Genomic DNA, 24,131 nt, shown 5'->3' with positions numbered 1-24,131 from the left:
TGTCCCACCCTGCTTTTTAGACTCACCAAGCATGAATCTTCCTAGTTTTACTTAAACGAGTTAAAACAGTAAGTACAGTAAAAACTGTTTTAACCACTGATTTGAGCATGTTTGTAATTATTATTGGATTTTCCACCATTACGGTCCTGTCAGGGGACTGGTTTCAATAACGCACGCCCCTGATTTAGGGCAACTTACCACACAAAAATTATAAATCTTCTTAAGCCAGTTTAAAAGAAATCATTTTTCAAAATTTTCATTTAAGTAAAGTGACCATCATACTTCACTCCATTATGATTTTTTGGTTTTTTAATAATTTTTTTTTTTTTTTTTTTATGTCCGACCCTGGTTTTTAGACTCACCAAGCTTGAATCTTAATAGTTTTACTTGAATCAGTTAAGGAAACATTAAAAACTGCTTCAACCAATGATTTTAGCATTTTTGTTACTGAACTTGTATTTTTCACCATTACGGCCCTGTTAGTCAACTGGTTTTAATAAAACACTTTCTGCTGACACCCCTGGTTTAGGGCAACTTACCACCCAAAAATCATAAAAATCTTCTTAAGCTAGTTTAAGAGAAATAATTTTTCAAAATTTTCATTTAAAGTAAAGTGACCATCATACTCCACTGAATAATGATTTTTTTGTTTTTTTATTATTTTTTTTTAAATTTTTTTGTCCGACCCTGGTTTTTAGGCTCACCAAGCATGAATCTTTCTAGATTTACTTGAACGAATTAAAAAAACAGTAAAAACTGCTTCAAACAGTGATTTTAGCATTTTTGTTACTAAAGTTGTTTTTTTTACCATTACGGCACTGTTAGTCAACTGGTTATAATAAAACATTTTCTGGTGACACCCCTGGTTTAGGGCAACTTACCACCCAAAAATCATAACTCTACTTAAACTGGTTTAGGCAAAATAATTTTTCAAAATTCAGCTAAAGTAAAATGACCATCATACTCAAACATATTATGACAAAATAATATTTTAAGGTACTTTCTAATTTTCGGTTCTGACGTTATTGTAAACTGAATTGATCCTGAGATAAATGTTGTTTCAACGAGAATCTGTAAACAATTTAATTCTATTGACAGTTTTCATAATTTGATACTAGTTACAAATTTAGTTGATTAACAACCAATATTGAAATTGATCTTTACCTACTTTAGTTGGCTTACTAATAGGGAGATTTCCCCTTTTGCAGTAATGAATTTGTAAACTTAGAAGCGGTTTTGGATTTAATGGAAGTAACGAACTTTGCTCGTATTACACGTAAATTTCCGTGTATATACAGAATTATTGATGTAAATATAAACATGCACGCGGGGGTTATAAAAGCTTTTAATCGTTTCGCTGTTACACATTTATTTTAATGGTGGCCGTATTACCTAACCTCTTTCATTACGACGACACGCGAACCCAAATTTGATGTTTGTGTATAATACTTTACGACTTGCCCCCCTAGTTTTATGACTGCTATAAACTTTTTACCAGTACCTCGTAACGCTTGTTTAATAGTCTAACCCACCCTGTTTCAGTTGCAAATATTTGTCATAATTGATATGAGTATGATGGTCACTTTATTTAAAAAAAACATAATTTGGGAGTGTATGATTGTCACTTTTTTTATGCAAGGTTTTGTTTTAACCTGAATAACTGTCTTATTTGACTGATATGCTATTGACTTTTACATGTCGATGGAAAACTAATAAAATAGGCTTTCCAAAGATATGGTTACATTCGTTGATAGCTGAATTCGAGTGGCCGCTAGAGGGCTTTAAAGTTGACCATTGTTTTCTAATCAATTTTTATGCACTGTTTTGTTTAAATCCAAATAACTGTCTTATTTGACTGATAAGCTATGGATTTTTATATGTCTATGGATAGCTAAGAAAATGGACTTTCCAAAAGTATGGTTACATTAATTTATAGCTTACCTCGTTTGGCCGTCAGGTGGCGTTAAACTTAAGCGATGATTTCTATTTAACCTGCGTAAACAATTATCGTTATATTGACGTTTTTTCGAAATGTATGTGTAATGTAGCGATTTAGGTCACGTGACCAATTGCCACACTTTGAAAAGTGTCGATTTCGGTAATTTGACATAAAAGTCAAGTGACACATTTTTTATGCCGAAATGTGACAATATTCAAGACACGTGACTATTTCAACATTTCACAACCAATTAAGATCATGTAAAAATTTGATGATGTCCTACTAGACAAAATTGGTTTATTATTTTCAACCCTGTTTCCTACTAAATTTGTCATAATTGAACTGAATCTGATGGTTATTATTTCATCACCCTTTTATGATTTTTTTGCCCTGTTTTGTTTGAACTTAAATAAATGTCTTATTTGACGGATAGGGTATGGACTTTCATATGTCGATAGATAGCTAATAAAATGATCTTTCCAAATATATGGCTACATGGGTAGATAGGTTAAATTGTTTGGCCGCTAGAGGGCCTCAAAGTTGACCAATTATTTCTGTTCAATTTTCTTGAACTGTTTTGTTTGAATCAAAATAACTGCTTTAGTTGACTAACAAAGTATAAACTTTTATATGTCAATGGGTAGTCAGTAAATTAAGCTTTCCAAAAATATGTCTCCTTGGGTTGCTAACATAAACAGTTTGACCGCTAGATGGCGTCAAATTTGAGCAACGATTTCTGATTACCTGTCAAGCACTATTTTGACATTTCTCAAAAATTGTATGTAGTGCAACGGTTTGTGAACTCGAATTTGTAAAATTCGAGTCATGCGACTGTTTTTGTACAACACTCGTAAAAGTCACGTGACCTAAACCTTAAATATTGCCATAAAAGCCACTTGTGACTTTTTAGACATTTTGCCAAAAATCTTGAGAATTTCAGTTCTGGTAATGTCCTAGTAAATGAAATAAATTTAGTATCTTCAACTCTGTTCCCCCACTGGAATGGTTATAATTGATGAGTGGATGACGCCCACTTTTTTCATAAAATATTTATCACAATTTATGAAACTATGATTGCCACCTTGTTATTTAATACTTTTGCCATGATGGTCGCTTTGCTACTACAAAACTGATTAAACTTTCAATATCAACCAGTCACGCACTTGCATAATAATTACAACTTACTCCAGACAATAACCTGGTAATTATCATTCGAAATGCATACTTTGTTAGGGTATGATACTTACTTTTTCAATTTTTTGCTGGTTAAAACCTCAATCGTGGCTTTTATGCAAAATCTTAGTGTGTTCGCCTCAAAACCCCCTTTTACCTCTAATATTCTTACTGTTGCTGACGTTGTAGAAATAGGAAGTTGAAACGGCGGAAGAATCGCTTTCAAGTCAATTTACTTCCGGCTATATGGATGCGAGACGGTTAAATAAGTAATTTGCCTTTGAGGAACGTTTTGGAATATAACAGCGTTGCCAAATCATCATCATAGTCAAGTAAATTGTGTAAGAAACAAACTGACCATCGTAACCCAACCAGTTATGCGTGGTGTTAATGCAACGTTCCGTTTAGTGGTAAAATTTAAAAAAATACTTACAAACGACTTCCATACGAGCTTCGCTTTCAGCACTAACAAAAGTAGGCGCTTCCCCTGACACTTCGCACTTGTACACGCCACTCGTTTGCCAGTTGACAGATTGAAGCACCACTTTCCGGCTGTCCGACATAGACATCTGCAATTAAAAAATGTCACTGTAGAGGGCGTTGTTGAGGACACTTTAAAGGTTATATAAGGTGCAAGGCGTTTAGTATTGCGGTTTTTAATTAGATGCAAAGAGGGCACTTTTTTTTAGTTAATAAAGGAATGAACTCTATTTTATATAGTTTCAATGTGCATAACATGCATGATTATGATGGTCATTTGTTTATTTTTTTTTTGTTGTAGTTTAAAGCTGGAAACTGAAATTATTCACTAACGTTCTCAATTTGAATGTTTACGATTGTCACTTTATTTTTAAATAACAGGGATCAAATAATAACATTTTAATAGCACTGGAATACTTGTAATCATAATTACTAACAAAAATTATACAATTTTAAAGAAGTGACAATCATAAACTAACTAATTATGTTTTTTCATAAAGTGACCATCATACTGACATCAATTGTGACAATTTTAGTAGAAAACAGGGTTGCAAATAATAAACCAGTTTCGTCTAGTAGATCATCAAAGCTAAAATTTCCATTTTAAAAGCATACAAATTGGGCAGAAAACATTGGTCAACTTTAAAGCCCTCTAGCGGCCAAACAAATACAGCTATCAACCTATGTAGACATATATTTAGAAAGCTCATTTTATTAGCTATCCATTGGCATATAAAAGTACATACCTTGTCAATCAAATAAGGCACCTACTTTGGTTTAAACAAAACAGTGCATAAAATTTTAACTGTGCCCTTTTGAAGTCTTCTAGCAGCCAAGCGATTCAAACTGTCAACCTATGTAGTCATATCCTTGGAAAGCCCACTGTATTAGCTTTCCATCGACATATAAAAGTCAATAGCATATCAGTCAAATAAGACAGTTATTCCGGTGGAAACCAAACAGAAATTAACTTAATTTCTTATAGTTTTAATGTGCATAACATGTATGATTATGATGGTCATTTTTTTCTCGTTTAAGGCGTTTTTTTCTTCCGTCACTTTATTTTTAAATGATTTTGACATCATATTCACTTGAGTTATGTATTTTAAAGGTTTTTTACTAATTTTTCTAGTAATATTAATCATAAAACTAGTATTTAAGAACAACACCGTAAATGAGTGAATAACCAAACGGTAAATTGCACCTTTTCACTTACGTGCATAATTTGAGTGATTACGATTGTCACTTTATTTTTTTTAAAATAAAGTGACAATCATATTCACTTGAGTTATGTATTTTGCCAGGTTTCGACTATTTTTTCTTGTTATATTTTATGCAGAAACAGACAAAGAACGTTTGTTCTCAACATTTGAGACACGTAGCAGGATTGCCGCCTGTATTTTGTCGTTTCGCCCTCCGCTATAATAAATTTACTCTGATCGACTAAATGTGACCTGAAAGAGGAAGTGTCATCGATTTTTCCCCCTTCTGCAGATTTATTATATAACGTTTCACCTGCATAATATTTCATAACACCGGTTCGAACTTGTTTTCTGGCAGATAAAGCTTGTCGTCGCCATGTTTTATATTAAATTCCGCTTTTGAAGCCTTTTTTTTTCCTGTTCAAAGGCAAGTCACGTGGGCAAAATTGCAGCCTGTATTTTGCCATTCGTCTCATAATAGCACATTCTGATCGAGTGGATGTGACCGGAGTTAAGAAACTTGGTCGTCCGCGAATTTATTGGCTTTGAAAGCGAATCGAGCGCCCTCTTTATTATTTTATTTGCTTTTTTGGTTAAATTGGGAACGTGGTCCATTACCCCCACCTTCCCCCAACTGTAATACAGTGAAACGGGGTGAATATCAATCAGTTAAAACCACCATCGATGTATTATTGATGTTTTCATTTTAATTTTCAGTTTGTATAGGAGGTTCGCTACTTTGAAGCTTTTTAGCTTTTTTGGGTTAGTTGTATCATTAACCTGAAAACCTCACATTTAATAATAAATTCAAATTCTGACCTAACAAAGACAAAAATTAAAATTTTAAATAAATGACCATCATAACCATCTAAATTATGCAAATTTTCAATTTTCAATCATTTTTTCATCATAACACTCTATTTTCAGTAAAATTCCACATTTTATAAACGCAAACCAACTAAAATTAAACAAACGACCATCCTAACCATATAAATTATGCACATTACATAATAATTAATTACAACATAATTTAGTAAAAACTAGTTGACCCTAACCCTAAAATTAAGCAAATCAATCTTTTTCAGGTATACAGGGTGTTTCTATTAAAAAAAATTGTGATTTTTGAATTCTCTGGCTTACGTCCATTTTGGATTGGTTTACACTGAAAATTTGTATTTACCCAAATATATTAAATACACCATCACAAGTACGATTGTCACTAAACCTTGTCATAGTAAATTGTTTATAAATAAGTAAAGTAAGCCAAGAAATTCAGTAAATTATTTATATTAAACTGTAAAACATACAATTTTACTACAAAACATAATTTGGGTGGTTATGACGCATATTTCATTAAAATTGTATTTTGTACATAATTGCATCGGTTACTATGAACAAGTAGCACTCAAAACATGTCAAGTTCTAACCTAATCTGTCAGTGGTTTTCAAAATTTTACCTTAATTTGGTAGATTTTGCTGCTGTTACATCAGTGGCACTCAAACTGTTTTATCCCTAACCTAACCAAAGTCAGTGGCATTCAAAATGTCTTAATACACTTGACGTGAGTCGAACAACATTAAGCCTTTTTTGCAGTTTCAGCGGCTCTCAAAATGTTTCTCCAAGTTTTGAAATTTTACTGTGCGTTTAGGTCAGTGACACTTCAAATGTTTTATGTTAATCTAGCCGGTTAGTAGTTTTTTAAATGTTTTATTCACCCTGATTCGAGACATCTAAAATTTAGCTTATTTGCAATATCAGCGGTTCTCAACATGTTTGGAGTTTACTATTTTTTAACACTGATTTGAGACAAACAAAATTAAGCTTATTTCCAAAATTTTAGCTTAATTTTGTAGATTTTACTGTTGTTACATCAGTGACACTCAAACTGTTTTGTACCTAACCTAACTATTGTTTTGTACCCTACTAACAGTGGTTTCAAAAATGTCTTATTAAATACAATTTTATTTAAATGTGCGTCATAACCACCCAAATTATGTTTTAAGTAAAATTGTATGTTTTACAGTTTAATTTAATTAATTTTCTGAATTTCTTGGGTTACTTTACTTATTTAGAAATAAATAAAAAGGTTTAGTGACAATCATACATTTATGAATTCAATTAAAAAAAAACAATAAAACGACTATCATAACCGCCTAAATTATGTTTTAAGTAAAATTTTATGTTTTACAGTTTAATTTAATTAATTTTCTGAATTTCTTGGGTAACTTTACTTATTTAGAAACAATTTACTATGAAAAGGTTTAGTGACGATCATACATTTATGAATTATGTGAAAAATAAAATAAAACGACTATCATAACCACCTAAATTATGTTTTAAGTAAAATTTTATGTTTTACAGTTTAATTTAATTAATTTTCTAAATTTCTTGGGTTACTTTACTTATTTGGAAATAATTTACTATGAAAAGGTTTAGTGACAATCATACATTTATGAATTATGTGAAAAATAAAATAAACGACTATCATAACCACCTAAATTATGTTTTAAATAAAATTTTAAGTTTTACAGTTCAATTCAATTAATTTTCTGAATTTCTTAAGTTACTTTACTTATTTAGAAACAATTTACTATGAAAAGGTTTAGTGACAATCATATATTTATGAATTATGTGAAAAAAACCAATAAAACGACTATCATAATCACCTAAATTATGTTTTAAGTAAAATTTGATGTTTTACAGTTTAATTTAATTAATTTTCTGAATTTCTTGGGTTTCTTTACTTATTTCAAAACAATTTAATATGAAAAGGTTTACTGATAATCATACATTTTTGAATTATGTGAAAAAAAAACAATAAAACGACTATCATAACCACTTAAATTGTGTTCTCCATGTGTCGAGACTTCTAAGAAAGCCATTATTATAAGAAAACAGGTGACATTCACTGAAATAGAGCCCCATTCAAACGCTCCATTACCCCAAGTGATATTTACGACTTGTCGTAAAGTTTACCGGTAAATTTCCTTCAAAATGTGAAACTTATAATTAATATACAGGATGAGCACTTACATTGACTAGAACTCCTTCCACTTGGTAGGAATTGGACTGGGGCCGGGATTTTGGCACGTAACGGTAGAATTCCTCGTGATCTTTATACCATTTGACTGAGTATAAAGTGAGATTGCCCAGATCATAGTCGCATTGCAGTTGAGCACTCTCACCGGGCACTCGATATTGCGGTACGTTTACTCGAATCCATTTCAATCCACCCCTGGATGAGTACACCTCTGAAAATTGAACAAAAAAATCAACGCTCCAATCTTAAAACTAAATATGTGAGAGCGTTTAAAAAGTTTACCGCTACTTTTATTATAACTCGACATTTAAAAAGTTTTAATTTTTTTTCTTATTCTTTAATGCTAAAGCTACAATTTACCCAAAAATCAAAATTCTAACCTAAAAACTAAAAGTTTTATGACACCTTAACTGTAGGGTTGCACAGGATGAATTACAGTGATAAAGGTTGAGAGTTCACTAATTATTATTTTTAAACACAACTTAATAATTTGAGCGGCAAAAATTCTGAAAAAAATTTCCTGGATATCTACTAGGTTTACGCTATAATTAAGCAAAAAAATTAAGTTCCTAACCTTAAAACTAACTTTGAAAGGGCGTTTTTTATGTTGCGTTGCACCCAATGAAATACAGCGATGTGGGACGCGAGCTTTACAATTTGACACTTTTAGTGAGTTTACGCGGTCTGCTTAACTCCAACACAATTTTAGCTTAAATACACGTTCAGTGACAGCGAAAAAAAATATATTTGAATATATTTTGTAGTCGATAAATGGAATTTTATTGCGCGTTTTAAAGTTTAATTGGATTAAATACGAGACTGCATGAGTTTAGTGTTTTCGAGTGTGTTCCCTGCATATAAATAAGCGGCAACGAATTTAGATGGCTAATTGGATTATTCTGGTAATTTTGGATTCAATTTTCAATTATTGGCTTAAAAGGAAAATTAATTAGTTCAGAAACATCGAAAACAGGTAAACTACAATAAGAAGTATAACTTGGATTGTTTGAATTTAACTCACAGCCACTAAAATAAAAAATTAAAACATTTAGTACGGTCCTGCAGTTTAGCAGTGTTTAAAGTCAAAATTTTCCTACTTTAGGTTAACAAAATACAGGGTGAAACAAGTCAACAGATCCATTGACTTGTCTTGTAAAATTATTGAAAATTTCTGAAAATTTTGAGTACGCTCCTGTATAATTTGGTAGATTTTTTAAAAGAGTTTAAAAAAATGTGACGTCAGATGACACTTTTTTCGGGTCACGTGACAACTGTCAATTACGTCAAAACTTCAAGTTCCCATTTATTAGACAAAATTGTAAAATACATTTAAGATTTAATAAGATTTATCGGTTTATGAGCAGGATTTTGACAGTTGTGACGTCAGAGACAACTTTACAGCCTGTTTAGAGTCACGTGACAACTTTTAAACATGTCAAAACTTGCACATTTGTGCGCAAAGCTGTCAAAACCATATTTGTCAAATTCGAAATAACATAATAGATATAAAGTAGTTAAATGTAGTTTTATACCTTTTTGGGCAAAGTTTTGACATTTTTTGTGTCTATCTCTATTTATGACGTAGTCTTAGGTAACGTGACAAGTGTCAGATGTATTAAAACTGTCAAAATTCATTCACAAACTTCTAAAACAACTTTAAAAGTCAAAAACCATTTGACAAGGAGTGTTTTTTAGGTTTATTAACAGGATTTTGACAGATGCGACGTCAGAGACAGTTTTAGAGATTGTCTAGGGTCACGTGACAGGTGTCAGACACGTCACAACTGTCAAAATTTTGTTTACATTTGGACAAAATAGTAAAAAAGTCTTTATAGGTCAGAAACTATTATGCAAAGAGTGTTTTAGAGGTTTATCAACTGAATTTTGACAGTTGTGACGTCAGAGACATTTTAAATGTTTATTTGGGGTCACGTGACACCTGTCAAGCAAATCATTTCTGTCAAAATCTATTCACATTTTCACTAAATTGTCAAACACAACTTGTGTTTATAAAAACCATTGAAGAAGTTATTCTTTACAGGTTTATGGACTGGTTTTTGACAGTTGCGACGTCAAACACAATTTGAGGGCTAATGTAGCATCACGTGACACCTGTCAAATACGTCAAAACTGTCAAAATTTTAGTTTGCATTTACCCAAAAATTGTAAAACATCTTTATAGGTCAGATACTATTATACAAAGAGTGTTTTATAGGTTTATAGAGTGAAACTTGACAGTTGTGACGTCAGAGACAGTTTAAGGACTCGTTTGCAGTCACGTGACAACTGTCAAACACATCATTTTTGTCAAAATCTATTCAAATTTTGACTAAATTGCTTTCAGAACAACCATTGTAGAAGTTGATTTTTTATAATTTTATAAAAAATCAACTAACTGGTTAACTGGAGTTTGACAGTTGTGACGTCAAAGACAAATTAAGGGCTAATGTAGCATCACGTGACGCCTGTCAAATACGTCAAAAATCACTCAATAAACCATCAAAGTATTAAAAGCGTTTCGTAGTTTTGACTGTAAAAAATCATGTATTTACAGCTTTGCGAGGACGATTTTGACAGGTGTGACGTACGATTAAAGTCACGTGAAAACTGTCAAAAAATAGTTTTTGTTTATTTAAAATGTAGTTAACGTCACGTGACTTTTGCAGTAAAATAAGCTTGTTTTTACCAATTTTTTGAATATAATAGTGCTGTCAGGTGACTAAGTTGCTTTTCCCCCAATTACGGTCCTGTCAATTAACCGATTTCAATGGAATTTTTTCCACGTTTGACTTACCTTCCAGAAGTCCGGCAAGTACAAACCACCACAAAAGCTTTATCAAAACAAATTCCATCTCTCCGTACCCAACGTTTCGGTTATTCTGGTCCGTCACTCGCACACAAAAATCGTTTCAAACCGTATTAACACGTAAAAACCACTCGCGTTTTCTATTGTTACTGTCTTTCCCCATGTAAATACGGCTTTTGTGTTCCAGGGGGGGTAGTAATTAAATTCTCCAACTGGAACAGCCCGTTTTCCAGTTTTTCCTTTGTCCTATCATTTTAAGGTTTTGCGGGAAAGTGTTTCGTTTTATTGAAGTGTTGCACCGATGGTACTCGAGTGTGAAACCTGAAAAAGAAATTCAACACTAGAAAATGTTTGTACACATTTTCATATAACTTATTGGTAAAACAAATTAAATTTAAAAAAAAGCGACAGTCATACTCACTTAAGTTATGAAAATAGCAACAATTTTAATAAAGTGACAATCATAGTCTCCTAAATTATGTGCAACAGTATATAATAAACAAATGAGTGTCATAATCGATTCAGTTATGTACTAAACGAAGTAACGAAACAAAATTAAATCCAATTAATAAACTTCCGTTTTCTAAAAACGTTCAAAGGCTTTTAAACAAGCAAACCGATTAAGTTGACGGAAACTTTCTGAAGTAACGCCTTTCTTGTTTTTGCCAGTTTGGCAACGCTGTCAACCCCTAAAAGAGACATCAAACTTGCTAATTAGTTGTTTAAAAAGAACGTCCGGGGGATTTTTAATGTCACAAAGTCTTGGGAACTTTTAATTAATTATTAAAGACTTTCAGATTAGTCGAATTTGATTTTTAAATGTTTTTCCGTCTTGGTGTCAATATTCGAGGGGAAAATTCGCCGTTAACCCTTGTTTGGATAGAGTGACAGCCACTCAAGAGGGGACGATACATATTTCAGCAGTGCAGGGGGAAATTTCATTGCCCTGAATCCAGTTGTCTGGACTTTCCAGCTAATTGCCATGTAAATTATAGATAAATCCGCTTCCGACCCTTGGATATGCAAATCTCTTTGTTTTTCCTGGAATGAAACGCTGAAATTGCTTCGGGAAGGTTCGATACCGTCTGTTCTGTCTTAATCGAGTTAAAATTGCAACGACATCAAAAGTGAATGAATTTCATAACTTAGTGGACTATGATTGTCACTTCTTTATAAATGTTCTGGGTGCAATAACTCCCTAATTGTTTTCATTTTTTAGATTACTTTAACAGGGTGTTTAAAGATGATATTCAGCGCTACACAGTGGTCAAAACCACAAGTCTGTAACCGTCAAAATAACCAAGTTATGAGTTGTCAAACTTACACTAACTAACACAATAACTCTCTAATTTATATTATTTTTTGCAATTTTTGAACAGTGATAAACCAGTGATACCAAAATAACCATGTTACCGGCTGTCAAATTTGACATTCTTTACCTGAAATCGCTTAAGTGTGTTCAATGCAATAACTCTCTAATTTATATTATTTTTTGCAATTTTCGAACAGTGAGTTCAAAGTGGATTTCAAGACCTACATAATGGTTCAAACTAGAGTTCTGTAACTATCAAAATAACCAAGTTACAGGCTGTCAAATTTGACACTCTTAACCTGACATCACTTAAGTAGGTCCAATGCAATAACTCTCTAATTTATATTATTTCTTGAACCTTTCAAACAGTGATTTTAAAGTTGATTTCAAGAGCTACACAGTGGTTCAAACTAGAGTTCTGTAACTGTCAAAATAACCAAGTTACAGGCTGTCAAATTTGACACTCTTAACCTGACATCACTTAAGTGTCTCCAATGCAATAACTCTCTAATTTATATTATTTTTTGCAATTTTCAAACAGTGAATTTAAAGTGGACCTTAAGAGCTACACAGTGGTCCAAAATAGATAAATCTAACTGCCAAAATAACCATGTTACCGGCTGTCAAATTTGACATTCTTTACCTGACATCACTTAAGTGTGTTCAATGCAATAACTCTCTAATTTATATTATTTTTTGCAATTTTCGAACAGTCAATTTAAAGTGGATTTCAAGAGCTACACAGTGGTTCAAACTAGAGTTCTGTAACTGTCAAAATAACCAAGTTACAGGCTGTCAAAGTTGACACTCTTAACCTGACATCTCTTAAGTGTTTCCAATGCAATAACTCTCTAATTTATATTATTTTTTGCAATTTTTGAACAGTGAATTTAAAGTGGATTTCAAGAGCTACACAGTGGTTCAAACTAGAGTTCTGTAACTGACAAAATAACCAAGTTGCAGGCTGTCAAAGTTGACACTCTTAACCTGACATCACTTAAGTGTGTCCAATGCAATAACTCTCTAATTTATATTATTTTTTACAACTTTCGAACAATCAATTTAAAGTGGATTTCAAGAGCTACACAGTGGTCCAAACTAGAGTTCTGTAACTGTCAAAATAACCAAGTTACAGGCTGTCAAAGTTGACACTCTTAACCTGACATCTCTTAAGTGTTTCCAATGCAATAACTCTCTAATTTATATTATTTTTTGCAATTTTTGAACAGTGAGTTCAAAGTGGATTTCAAGAGCTACACAGTGGTTCAAACTAGAGTTCTGTAACTGACAAAATAACCAAGTTGCAGGCTGTCAAAGTTGACACTCTTAACCTGACATCACTTAAGTGTGTCCAATGCAATAACTCTCTAATTTATATTATTTTTTACAACTTTCGAACAATCAATTTAAAGTGGATTTCAAGAGCTACACAGTGGTCCAAACTAGAGTTCTGTAACTGTCAAAATAACCAAGTTACAGGCTGTCAAATTTGACACTCTTAACCTGACATCTCTTAAGTGTTTCCAATGCAATAACTCTCTAATTTATATTATTTTTTGCAACTTTCGAACAGTGAGTTCAAAGTGGATTTCAAGACCTACATAATGGTTCAAACTAGATAAATCTAGCTGTCAAAATAACCAAGTTACAGGCTGTCAAAATTGACACTCTTAACCTGACATCACTTAAGTGTGTCCAATGCAATAACTCTCTAATTTATATTATTTTTTACAACTTTCGAACAGTCAATTTAAAGTGGATTTCAAGAGCTACACAGTGGTCCAAACTAGAGTTCTGTAACTGTCAAAATAACCAAGTTACAGGCTGTCAAATTTGACACTCTTAACCTGACATCTCTTAAGTGTTTCCAATGCAATAACTCTCTAATTTATATTATTTTTTGCAACTTTCGAACAGTGAGTTCAAAGTGGATTTCAAGAGCTACATAATGGTTCAAACTAGATAAATCTAGCTGTCAAAATAACCAAGTTACAGGCTGTCAAAGTTGACACTCTTAACCTGACATCACTTAAGTGTGTCCAATGCAATAACTCTCTAATTTATATTATTTTTTACAACTTTCGAACAGTCAATTTAAAGTGGATTTCAAGAGCTACACAGTGGTCCAAACTAGAGTTCTGTAACTGTCAAAATAACCAAGTTACAGGCTGTCAAAGTTGACACTCTTAACCTGACATCTCTTAAGTGTTTCCAATATAAATTTTTTAGATTTCATAATTTAGTGGACTATGATTGTCACTTCTTTATAAATCTTGCGTTTCACTTTACCACTAGTATAACTCTGTTAATTAAAAAGAGACAAAAAAATGCTAATAAGCTGGTTGGTAGCTATGAATGTGACTTTTCTGAAACTGTTGGCAATATGTGGAAAATCTCGGGTGATTTCGCGTTAACGAGCTCGAAAATGACGAGCAAACAAGATCCAAGAGAGTAAATAGCCCCCAATCCGAACTCGTCAAAGTTGAGCCGTTAAAGTGCACGTGGGTAATGGCCCCCATTACCCACGCTGCATATGTGTATGTTAATTTTCGTCTCGCACAACTAAACCGTTATCATCGTTTGAGCTTTCAGCGTCCTGGAGCGAGTCATTGTGGTTCGCATTATTGCCTTGACATGATCCCGCATACATAAAAAAAGTCCTTTTTGTGGCACAAAAGGGCCCACAACATGTTTCACAAATCGTTTCGACGTTTAAACGAAGAAATATGACGCCATTTGTGGGTCAGATTATACTGTAAATTGCGTTATAGAGAAGTTAATCAAATTTCGAAACTATTAGACGAACAGCCCCTTTTAGTAAAATTCCTAGCACACTTCGTCTCGGTTTATTGAAATTTTACTTGCCTAGTTAACTTTCCCTGAAGAGGTTTTACCCACTCGATCTCCGATCGCTATTTTAAATTTGAAACCTTAATTGAGTTTGGCCAAACTTCCCGGAAAGTTGCCCTCTCGGAGAGGAATAGGGCAATCAATATCCCCCCTTTGCTAATATTTAGTTGGAAAAACTTATTAAAGACTTTTTAACCTAAAAAATAATCCAGGTGGTTTGCCCTTTTAAAGAGAAATTTAATAACATACACTTATACAGAAAGTTTACAAATTAAAATTTGTATCCTGTCTTAATAGAGCTTGCGCATAATTTAAGATACTATGATTGTCACTTTATTATATTTTTATTTTTTTTTCATAATTTAAGGGTTTACGACAGTCGTTCTTTGTTTAGAGTGTGGAATCGTGTTCCTCAGGTCGGAATTAATCTAAAAATACTTGTTTTCTCTAGGTGGTACCTTTGTGGTTGAAAAGCTCCTCAAACTGTCATTGTTGGACAATTTTTGATGTACCTGTCTATTCGTGAATAACTCCGTTATTTGAAACTTTCTGCAAAAATACATAAGAAGGTCGTAGATAGGCAATAAATGGAGCTATCACGTGACGTTGACTGGGGGTTGCTAAGTCTCATCGTTTGGCCGCCAGAGGGCGTCAAAATTTATTCATTTTTTTAGTACATTTTTGCAAATATCTCACAAACTATTCAAGTGAGAGATGTGAAAATATTACCATTGATGTAGCTCGATGAGAGGCAAGTTTTACTTTCTATACACTTTTTTCGTACGACCCACCGTTTGTCCTACAAAATTCAAAAACTAAAATTTTGAATTTTTCTGAAGGTTGGGAACCACGAATTTTCGATCAAAATTTTGAAAATTTTAAATCTACTTTGACTCTGCAAATACGTTTGTGGGAATGATAAAAATGTAACGTAAAGTGCAAAAAGGCCATTCCGGCCCTTATAAAAGAACCACGCCCTGAAAACTGTCAAACTATGCCAAAAACTGTAAATTTTCAAGGTCACTTCCAAAACGGTGGTACCTAGAACGATTTGGACACTAGATTCGAGTTTCTGAGGTCCAAATTGCTATAAAATGACACTTTTTCTGGGTAGTACCAATATGGTGGTACTTTATGGAAAATTCCCTGGAAAAACTGTAATTTGGACAAAATTTCGGTGCACTTTTCCATTTCATCGTGAATAACTCGGTTATTTAAAACTTTCTGCAAAAATACATAAGAAGATCGTAGATAGGCAATGAATGGGACTATCACGTGACGTTGACTGGGGGTTGCTAAGTCTCACCGTTTGGCCGCCAGAGGGCGTCAAAATTTATAAAAAATTTTAATACATTTTTGCAAATATCTCACAAATTATTCAAGTGAGAGATGTGAAAATATTATCATTTATGTAGCTCGGTGAGAGGCAACTTTTACTTTCTATACACTTTTTTTGTACGACGCACCGTTTGTCCTACAAAATTACAAAACTAAAACTTTGACTTTTTTTGAAGGTTGGGTACCACGAATTTTAGGGCAAAATTTCGAAAATTTTAAATTTATTTTGACTCTGCAAATACGTTTGTGGGAATGGTAGAAATATAACATAAGGTGCAAAAGGGCCATTCCGACCCTTATCAAAGAACCACGCCCTGAAAACTGTCAAACTATGCCAAAAACTGTAAATTTTCAAGGTCACTTCCAAAACGGTGGTACCTAGAACGATTTGGACACTAGATTCGAGTTTCTGAGGTCCAAATTGCTATAAAATGACACTTTTTCTGGGTAGTACCAATATGGTGGTACTTTATGAAAAATTGCCTGGAAAAACTGTCATTTGGACAAAATTTCGGTGCACTTTTCCATTTAATCGTGAATAACTCGGTTATTTAAACCTTTCTGCAAAAAGACATAAGAATATTATAGATAGGCAATAAATGGGGCTATCACGTGACGTTGACTGGGGATTGCTAAGTCTCGCCGTTTGGCCGCTAGAGGGCGTCAAAGTTGATTCATTTTTGTCGCACATTTTTGCAAATATCTCACAAACTGTTCAAGTGAAAGATGTGAAATTTTTTCATCTACATAACTGAGTGAGAGACAACTTCCACTTTCTATACATTTTTTTCATACGACGCACCGTTTGTCCTAGACAATTCAAAATATTTTCAACTATTTCAAATGGGACACGCTGTATATTAATATATCACTCGATTGCCCTTTTCAAGGGCTAAAATAACACCCTAAAAGTGCTTTAACAAAGTTACTACTTTCGTAAATATTTAGGATCAAAGTTAGCAGAAATGTATTGAAAATGTTGTCATAGCGTTAAAAAACCAAAATCTTCTCTAAATTAAATGAAATTTCTTGAAATTTAAATTTGTTTTTTGCTTTAATACATTTTCGTATAATTTAATAGATTATGATTGTCACTTTATTAAAATTGTTGTTGATTTCATAATTTGAAGGTATACGACTGTCGTTTTTTTAAATTGGTTTTACATATTACAGTTTTCTTCTCTAAAATTATACTTTGATAACATAAAATGGTTTGGAAAAATAAGACAGTTCTGGTAATCGGTTAAATGAGCCATATGGACTGAAATGGAGCGGAAAAACTGAAAAAGGGTATTTTCCCATAAGGGCAAATGACTCGGGCTTGTCATAAGAATGATGGATCAGGAGGAGGCCTTTCCACTACGATTTCTATCAGAAAATGGGGAATTTCCACTTTGTGTGCTAACTTTATTATTTACAGTCGGGTAATTGTGTTATCTGTCAGATTTTTGAGCACCTAAAGTGATTAATTTCTTTTAGAAACTCTATTTTCTAAACAAATTACATTCGTAAATGTCTCAGTTATGTTAAAAATAGTAAAACGACAATCATAACTCTACAAATTATGAAACTTTCTAAAATCAATTTTTAGCTTAACATTTTTTGATTTTCATTGTGGTAATGTACGCTAAGTCCAGTCAACATTCGGGGATTGTTTTGTGCATTATGCAGATTAATTCATGGTAAAATCGAACCGAGAGGATTGAAACGTATTATTTTAATACAAATCCGAAGTATTTGCTTTAAAACTGATCAGGAAAAAATCAATCTGGATTTTTTTATTTTGTGATCTCCATTTTTTTAAAACTTTTGCTATATTAATACAAATGAAATGGACACTAAAAACCAGTAAATTAACGCCCTGAAACGGGGTTGAAAGGGAGGGATAGCAATAACAATCCACACACGGTTTAATGCGGCATAAATAATTCATAAATTGAATGGACAGTGTTGGCGTTCGAGTATAATCATTTTAATGAGTGGCGGTGTTAAAGGGCGTGAAATTTAAGGGCACCAGCCCTTTGTTAGTGAATATTTGACGGGGACACGTACAAAAAATGATAAATTCAAGACGAAGCAAGGCGACAGTGCCACCATCCATTATTAATTATATACACGGAGGGCAAAAAAGTCCCTGGCATTCCCTAAGGGCCATTTTCATTCCCATATTCGTTCCCTTTGGGAGTTATGGAGAAAGTTGTCCTGAATTTCTTTTTACTGAATGTGTTTTATGTATCTAGGTTTCAAAGACGGTTTAGGTCCTTTGTGACTAAAGTTAGAGCCCTTAGAGTCACACCAGTGAAAAGGGCATGGAAAGTACTATAAACACACCAAAAATCAAAAAAATAGTCCTGTAAACCACCGAGATATTGCTAAAAGTGTTATTATGAATAAGTGACCATCATAACCTATTAAGTTATGAAATTTTTGCTGGGGTTGATTATGGCAATTCTTACGGGGTGTTTTGTGTTGTTTTTTTTTTTTGACCGCTCTGTATAGTTTATACAAACATCTCAATTAAGAAAAAATTAAAATTATCAGTTTTAAAAAAACAAAAAAATAATTTTTTGAGCTACTACTGTCAGCTTTGACTGCTCAGAAGTTGGTCAATTTGACAGTTATTGAGTTGTGGTTTTGACCACTGTGTAGCACTGAAAGCCTTCTTTAAATCCCTTATTAGAGTTTTGTCATAAATTGTAACAATTAGGGAGTTATTGCATTGGGTAATTTTCACAGTTTGACAGCAAAATTCGAACTCAGTGACTAGTTTAATTAAATTTTTGCTGTATTTTTGATAAATATTGATTAAAATTAGTTATTAAAGGATTATTGGGAATTATCGGGCTCTTGATGACGAAAACCGTTTAAAGTTCTTTTTTGTTCTCCCTGGTATAAAATCCAGTGGCGTGCTACTAAATTTCCTGCACATAAATCAAACAAATTACGTTAAAATGATAATTCAAAATTCCCAGCAATTTGCTGGGGCGTTAATTTATACCTCCACTGGTACATACAGGGTACATACGATAAATTAAGCCCCGTCAAGATTATTAATCTTGTTCTGTGTACTCGTTCAGGTCGTATATCTGCGAAATTACCGTCGAGCTCTAAATTAATCTCCCCTCGTATTTGCGCCCGAAAAAAAGCAACAAATTATGATTTAATTAATTTAGTGTTGAATGGTTCTTTTTATAAATAAAAAAAAAATGTAACAAAAAAATCTGCCTCAAATTGACATTGATTAATGAACTGGGTGACTGGAACAGACAGGGCGTGACGCTTTTTTATGTAAAAAATAGGACACTTTCACACTTTGTTTATTTCCTGGTAGGGATGGCTTTTAGTATCGATATTAAATTCAATTAATCAAATAGCAATCAATCATTTAAACCTAGTGATGGGTAAATTGCCAGTAAAGTGCCAATACTATGTTTCCGGCAGGTCAATCTTTGACACCACTTTTCTTACTGACTGTACTAAATTTTGTAGTGTTTTTTCAGCTTCTTGAATAGGAAATTTAGTGAGGATTCCAAAAATGTGCTTAAAACAGTCATTTTCTTACTCCAAGTGGGTTTTACAAGCAATTTTGTCCCTGACTGTCTTTTCAAACTGTGTTTCTGCCAGTTCAAATTTTAAAACCGCTTTTCTCCCTGACTGTACAAATTTTGTACTTGTTTTTTAGGTTATCGGATAGGAAATTTAATGAGGATTCCAAAATGTGCTTAAAACAGTCATTTTCTTACTCCAAGTGGGTTTTACAGGCGGTTTTGTTCCTGACTGTCTTTTCAAACTGTGTTTTTGGCAGTTCAAATTTTGACACCGCTTTTCTCCCTGACTGTACAAATTTTGTACTGGTTTTTTAGGTTCTCGGATAGGAAATTTAATGAGGATTCCAAAAATGTGCTTAAAACAGTCATTTTCTTACTCCAAGTGGGTTTTACAAGCAATTTTGTCCCTGAGTGTCCTTTCAAACTGTGTTTCTGGCAGTTCAAATTTTAAAACCGCTTTTCTCCCTGACTGTACAAATTTTGTACTTGTTTTTTAGGTTATCGGATAGGAAATTTAATGAGGATTCCAAAAATGTGCTTCAAACAGTCATTTTCTTACTCCAAGTGGGTTTTACAGGCAGTTTTGTCCCTGACTGTCTTTTCAAACTGTGTTTCGGGCAGTTCAAATTTTGACACCGCTTTTCTCCTTGACTTTACCAAATGTTGTAATGTTTTCCATGTTATTGAAGAGGAAATTTAATGAGGATACCAAAAATGTGCTTAAAACAGTCATTTTCTTACTCCAAGTGGGTTTTACAAGCAATTTTGTTCCTGAGCGTCCTTTCAAACTGTGTTTCGGGCAGTTCAAATTTTGACACCGCTTTTCTCCCTGACTGTACAAATTTTGTACTTGTTTTTTAGGTTCTCGGATAGGAAATTTAATGAGGATTCCAAAAATGTGCTTAAAACAGTCATTTTCTTACTCCAAGTGGGTTTTACAAGCAATTTTGTTCCTGAGTGTCCTTTCAAACTGTGTTTCGGGCAGTTCAAATTTTGACACCGCTTTTCTCCCTGACTGTACAAATTTTGTACTTGTTTTTTAGGTTCTCGGATAGGAAATTTAATGAGGATTCCAAAAATGTGCTTAAAACAGTCATTTTCTTACTCCAAGTGGGTTTTAGAGGCGGTTTTGTCCCTGACTGTCTTTTCAAACTGTGTTTCTGGCAGTTCAAATTTTAAAACCGCTTTTCTCCCTGACTGTACAAATTTTGTACTTGTTTTTTAGGTTCTCGGATAGGAAATTTAATGAGGATTCCAAAAATGTACTTAAAACAGTCATTTTCTTACTCCAAGTAGGTTTTATAGGCGGTTTTGTCCCTGACTGTCCTTTCAAACTGTGTTTCTGGCAGTTCAAACTTTGACACCGCTTTCCCCACTGACTGTACCAAATTTGTAATGTTTTCTCAGGTTATTAAATAGAAAATTTAATGAGAATTCGAAAAATGTGTTTAAAACAGACATTTTCTTACTCCAAATGGATTTTACAGTCAATTTTGTCCCTTACTGTCCTTTAAACCGTATTCAAATTTCAGACCATAATTTCACTGATGAAACTTGTTGCACCAAACCAGTTTTTTTAAAATAACTCAAAAAGGGTAAAATTTACAAAAAAATTGCCAGAGACCAAAAATTTTCTTAATAAACTCCTTAACCCAACGCCGTAAGCTTGCAGGACAGTTTTTGTTTCCAGTATACAGGGTGTGCAAGAAAAGTATGATGATTCACTATTTTTGCCACCCTGTACGCAATTTTTAAGATAGAATTTTTTACTCTACGTCACTAGAAAGAGGAGCTCAAAACGGTTAATTTAAGTAGCTGGACCACTTTGAACTCCCAAACATAACTGAGTTACAGGGTGTTCAAATTTCAAACCACTGATTTGATTACGTCCATCATTATTCAAACTGTTGAGTTTGACCAAAATTAGAAAATTCACTTCCTTAATCGCTTTGTAGTGGAATTTATAAAATCCACTTCTTTGATTGCTGTGAATTTTCTATTGTGACTCTTTCTTGATTAAGTCGACTTGTTATTGCTTCCCCAAAGCGGAAATCAGTTGGAACCAATACGGTGGAAAGCGGAAATAAGTGCAAAACCGGATGGAAGCTCATGATTCTCCCAAAAACAACGTCCTAATGGAAAATGGAAGGAATAAATCGCGGTAAACATCCATTTTGGTGGTTGCTTTTGTTCTGGAAAATTGCAGGAATGATGGATTTTACTTTTGTTTTAACCTTCTCCAATAATCGCTCTATTCCACAATAATCCATAATCTCCAAGAGATTTCCGCTAAACTTTTCATTAATCGAAGGGATTAGAAAGTTTGCCTTAAATAGCTTGTTTTAAGTGAACAATTTGTGTAGGGATCAGTTAACCGAAATGCATAGAAAAAACAAATTTAAATGTGCATAAAACGCACAAACCTTCCAATTTAAACATGGAAAGTAGTTAGCATGCAAATTACGTGCCAAACCATTTTACTGTGTGTCTCATATGATTGTTTGGTAAAAAGTTTTTGAAATTGAAAAATACACTAAATTTACAGTTTTTTTATTTAAAATTTTTGATACATAAAGGCGAAATTGGCACAAAACAAATCAGTGTTCTTACGGGTTTTTCCCTTAATCCATTGATTGGTATTAAGCGAAATTGAGTCTTAATTAAAAAAAAGTTTTGTTTGGTTAATTAATGTTTTTTTTTCAAGAAAAAAGGTTTGAAAAAACGACTTTTTTACCCAAAAATGCGGCGTTGTCAAATTGCACGGTTAAAAGTTAATTTTCAATAATTCTGCAAAAACGTACCACCTAAAGTTAATTTGAGTTTTTCAGATCAAAATTAGTTTTTAATATAAAAAAATAAAAAATAAAAATTTTAAATAAAAAGCTCCTTAAAATCCTGATTTTGACTAGTTTTTGGTACATCTCTCCATTCATTCCTAAATAACTCGCTTATTTGAGACATTATGTATAAACACATTAGAAAACCGTAGATAGCCAATGAATGGAGCTATCACGTGACGTGGAGCGGACGGTCCTAAGTCTTACCATTTGCCCGCTAGAGGGCGCCAAAGTTGATTGACTTTTTTTGTACATTTTTGTCAATATCTCGGAAACAGTTTAATGTAGAAGTCTGAAAATATTGTCAGATATACAACACGACCAGACGCAACTTTCATTATTCTTACACTTTTTTGAAACTATGCACTGTTTGGCTGTAAAAAAAAATAAAAACTGAAATTTTGATTTTTTTTAATGTACCATTCCTCAAATTTTGGAAAAAAAAATTGAAATTTTATTTTTGATTTTGACCAAGCAAATACCTTAAAAGCAATAGTAAAAATATAATGTAGGGTGCCAAACGGTCTTACTGGCCGTTATAAGGGAATTACGCCCTATAAAGTGTGCAAAAATGTCAAAAAACCGGATTTTTCAAAAATAGTACCAAAACGGTACCACTTAGAGCTAATTTAAGACCGGATTTGAGTTCCTGAGCTCTAAATTAGTCCATAAAGCTTGTTTTGCTAAGATGATACCAATATGACAACACCACCTCAAATGGTACCCAAAAAGCTCTTAAAATCCTGATTTTGACTAGTTTTTGGTACATCCTTCCATTAAATCATAAATAACTCGCTTATTTGAAACACTACGTATAAACACATTAGAGAACCGTAGATAGCCAATGAATGGGGCTATCACGTGACGTAAAGAGGACGGTTCTAAGTCTTACCGTTTGGCCGCTAGAGGGCGCCAAAGTAAATTGACTTTTTTGGTACATTTTTGTCAATATCTCGGAAACGGTTCAATGTAGAGATCTGAAATTTTAATCAGTTATACAACAGGACAGGATGCAACTTTTACTGTCTATACACTTTTTTGATACTATGCACTGTTTGGGTGTAAAAAAATAAATATTGAATATTTGAAATTTTTTATAGAGTCCACCCTTCGAATTTTTCCCAAAAAATTTTGAAATTTTAATTTTTACTTTTACCAAGGAAATACCTTTGAGGCAATGGTAAAAATATGACGTAGGCTGCCAAAGGGCTGTACCGAACCGTATAAGGAAGTTACACCCTATAAAGTGTGTAAAAATGTCAAAAATCGTGATTTTTCAAAGATAGTACCAAAACGGTACCACCTGGAGCTAATTTAAGACCGGATTTGAGTTCCTGAGGTCCAAATTAGTCTTACAAGACCAGTTTCGTCAAAGTGGTAACATTTTTTCGGACTTCAAGTGGTACCCTCACAAAAGCCTTAATTTCAACCAAATATTCCGTGCACCATTCCACTCAATCGTAAATAACTCGGTTATTTAAAAAAAAAAATTACACACCAATAGAAAGCCAATGAATAGGGCTATCACGTGACGTTTAGTAGACTACCCTATGTCTGACCGTTTAGCCGCAAGAGGGCGTCAAACTCGAACGACTTTTAACTTCC

The 24,131-nt window shown here is 33.1% G+C and overlaps 2 protein-coding genes across 8 annotated transcripts in view; both read right to left on the bottom strand.

Annotated features, from left to right (window-relative positions):
- CalpA (calpain A) overlaps positions 1-24,131 on the bottom strand; it is a 149,385-nt gene that overhangs the window by 89,790 nt on the left and 35,464 nt on the right. The gene's annotated exons all lie outside the window — the stretch shown is intronic.
- Positions 1-24,131, bottom strand: part of LOC145737159 (uncharacterized) — a 55,925-nt gene that overhangs the window by 18,591 nt on the left and 13,203 nt on the right. Inside the window, exons 2-4 of the mRNA XM_081991748.1 lie at positions 10,630-10,962; positions 7,829-8,046; positions 3,546-3,681 (exon numbers count right to left, since the gene is read on the bottom strand). Of these exons, the coding sequence (XP_081847874.1) occupies positions 3,546-3,681; positions 7,829-8,046; positions 10,630-10,687 (412 nt within the window). The 5' untranslated portion in view covers positions 10,688-10,962. The remainder of the gene's footprint in view (positions 1-3,545; positions 3,682-7,828; positions 8,047-10,629; positions 10,963-24,131) is intronic.

The sequence above is a fragment of the Ips typographus genome, linkage group LG13, assembly GCF_016097725.1.
Source record: "Ips typographus isolate SLU linkage group LG13, UJ_Ityp_2.0, whole genome shotgun sequence".
Taxonomy (NCBI): domain Eukaryota; kingdom Metazoa; phylum Arthropoda; class Insecta; order Coleoptera; family Curculionidae; genus Ips; species Ips typographus.
This window is presented reverse-complemented; position numbering and strand designations above follow the sequence as displayed.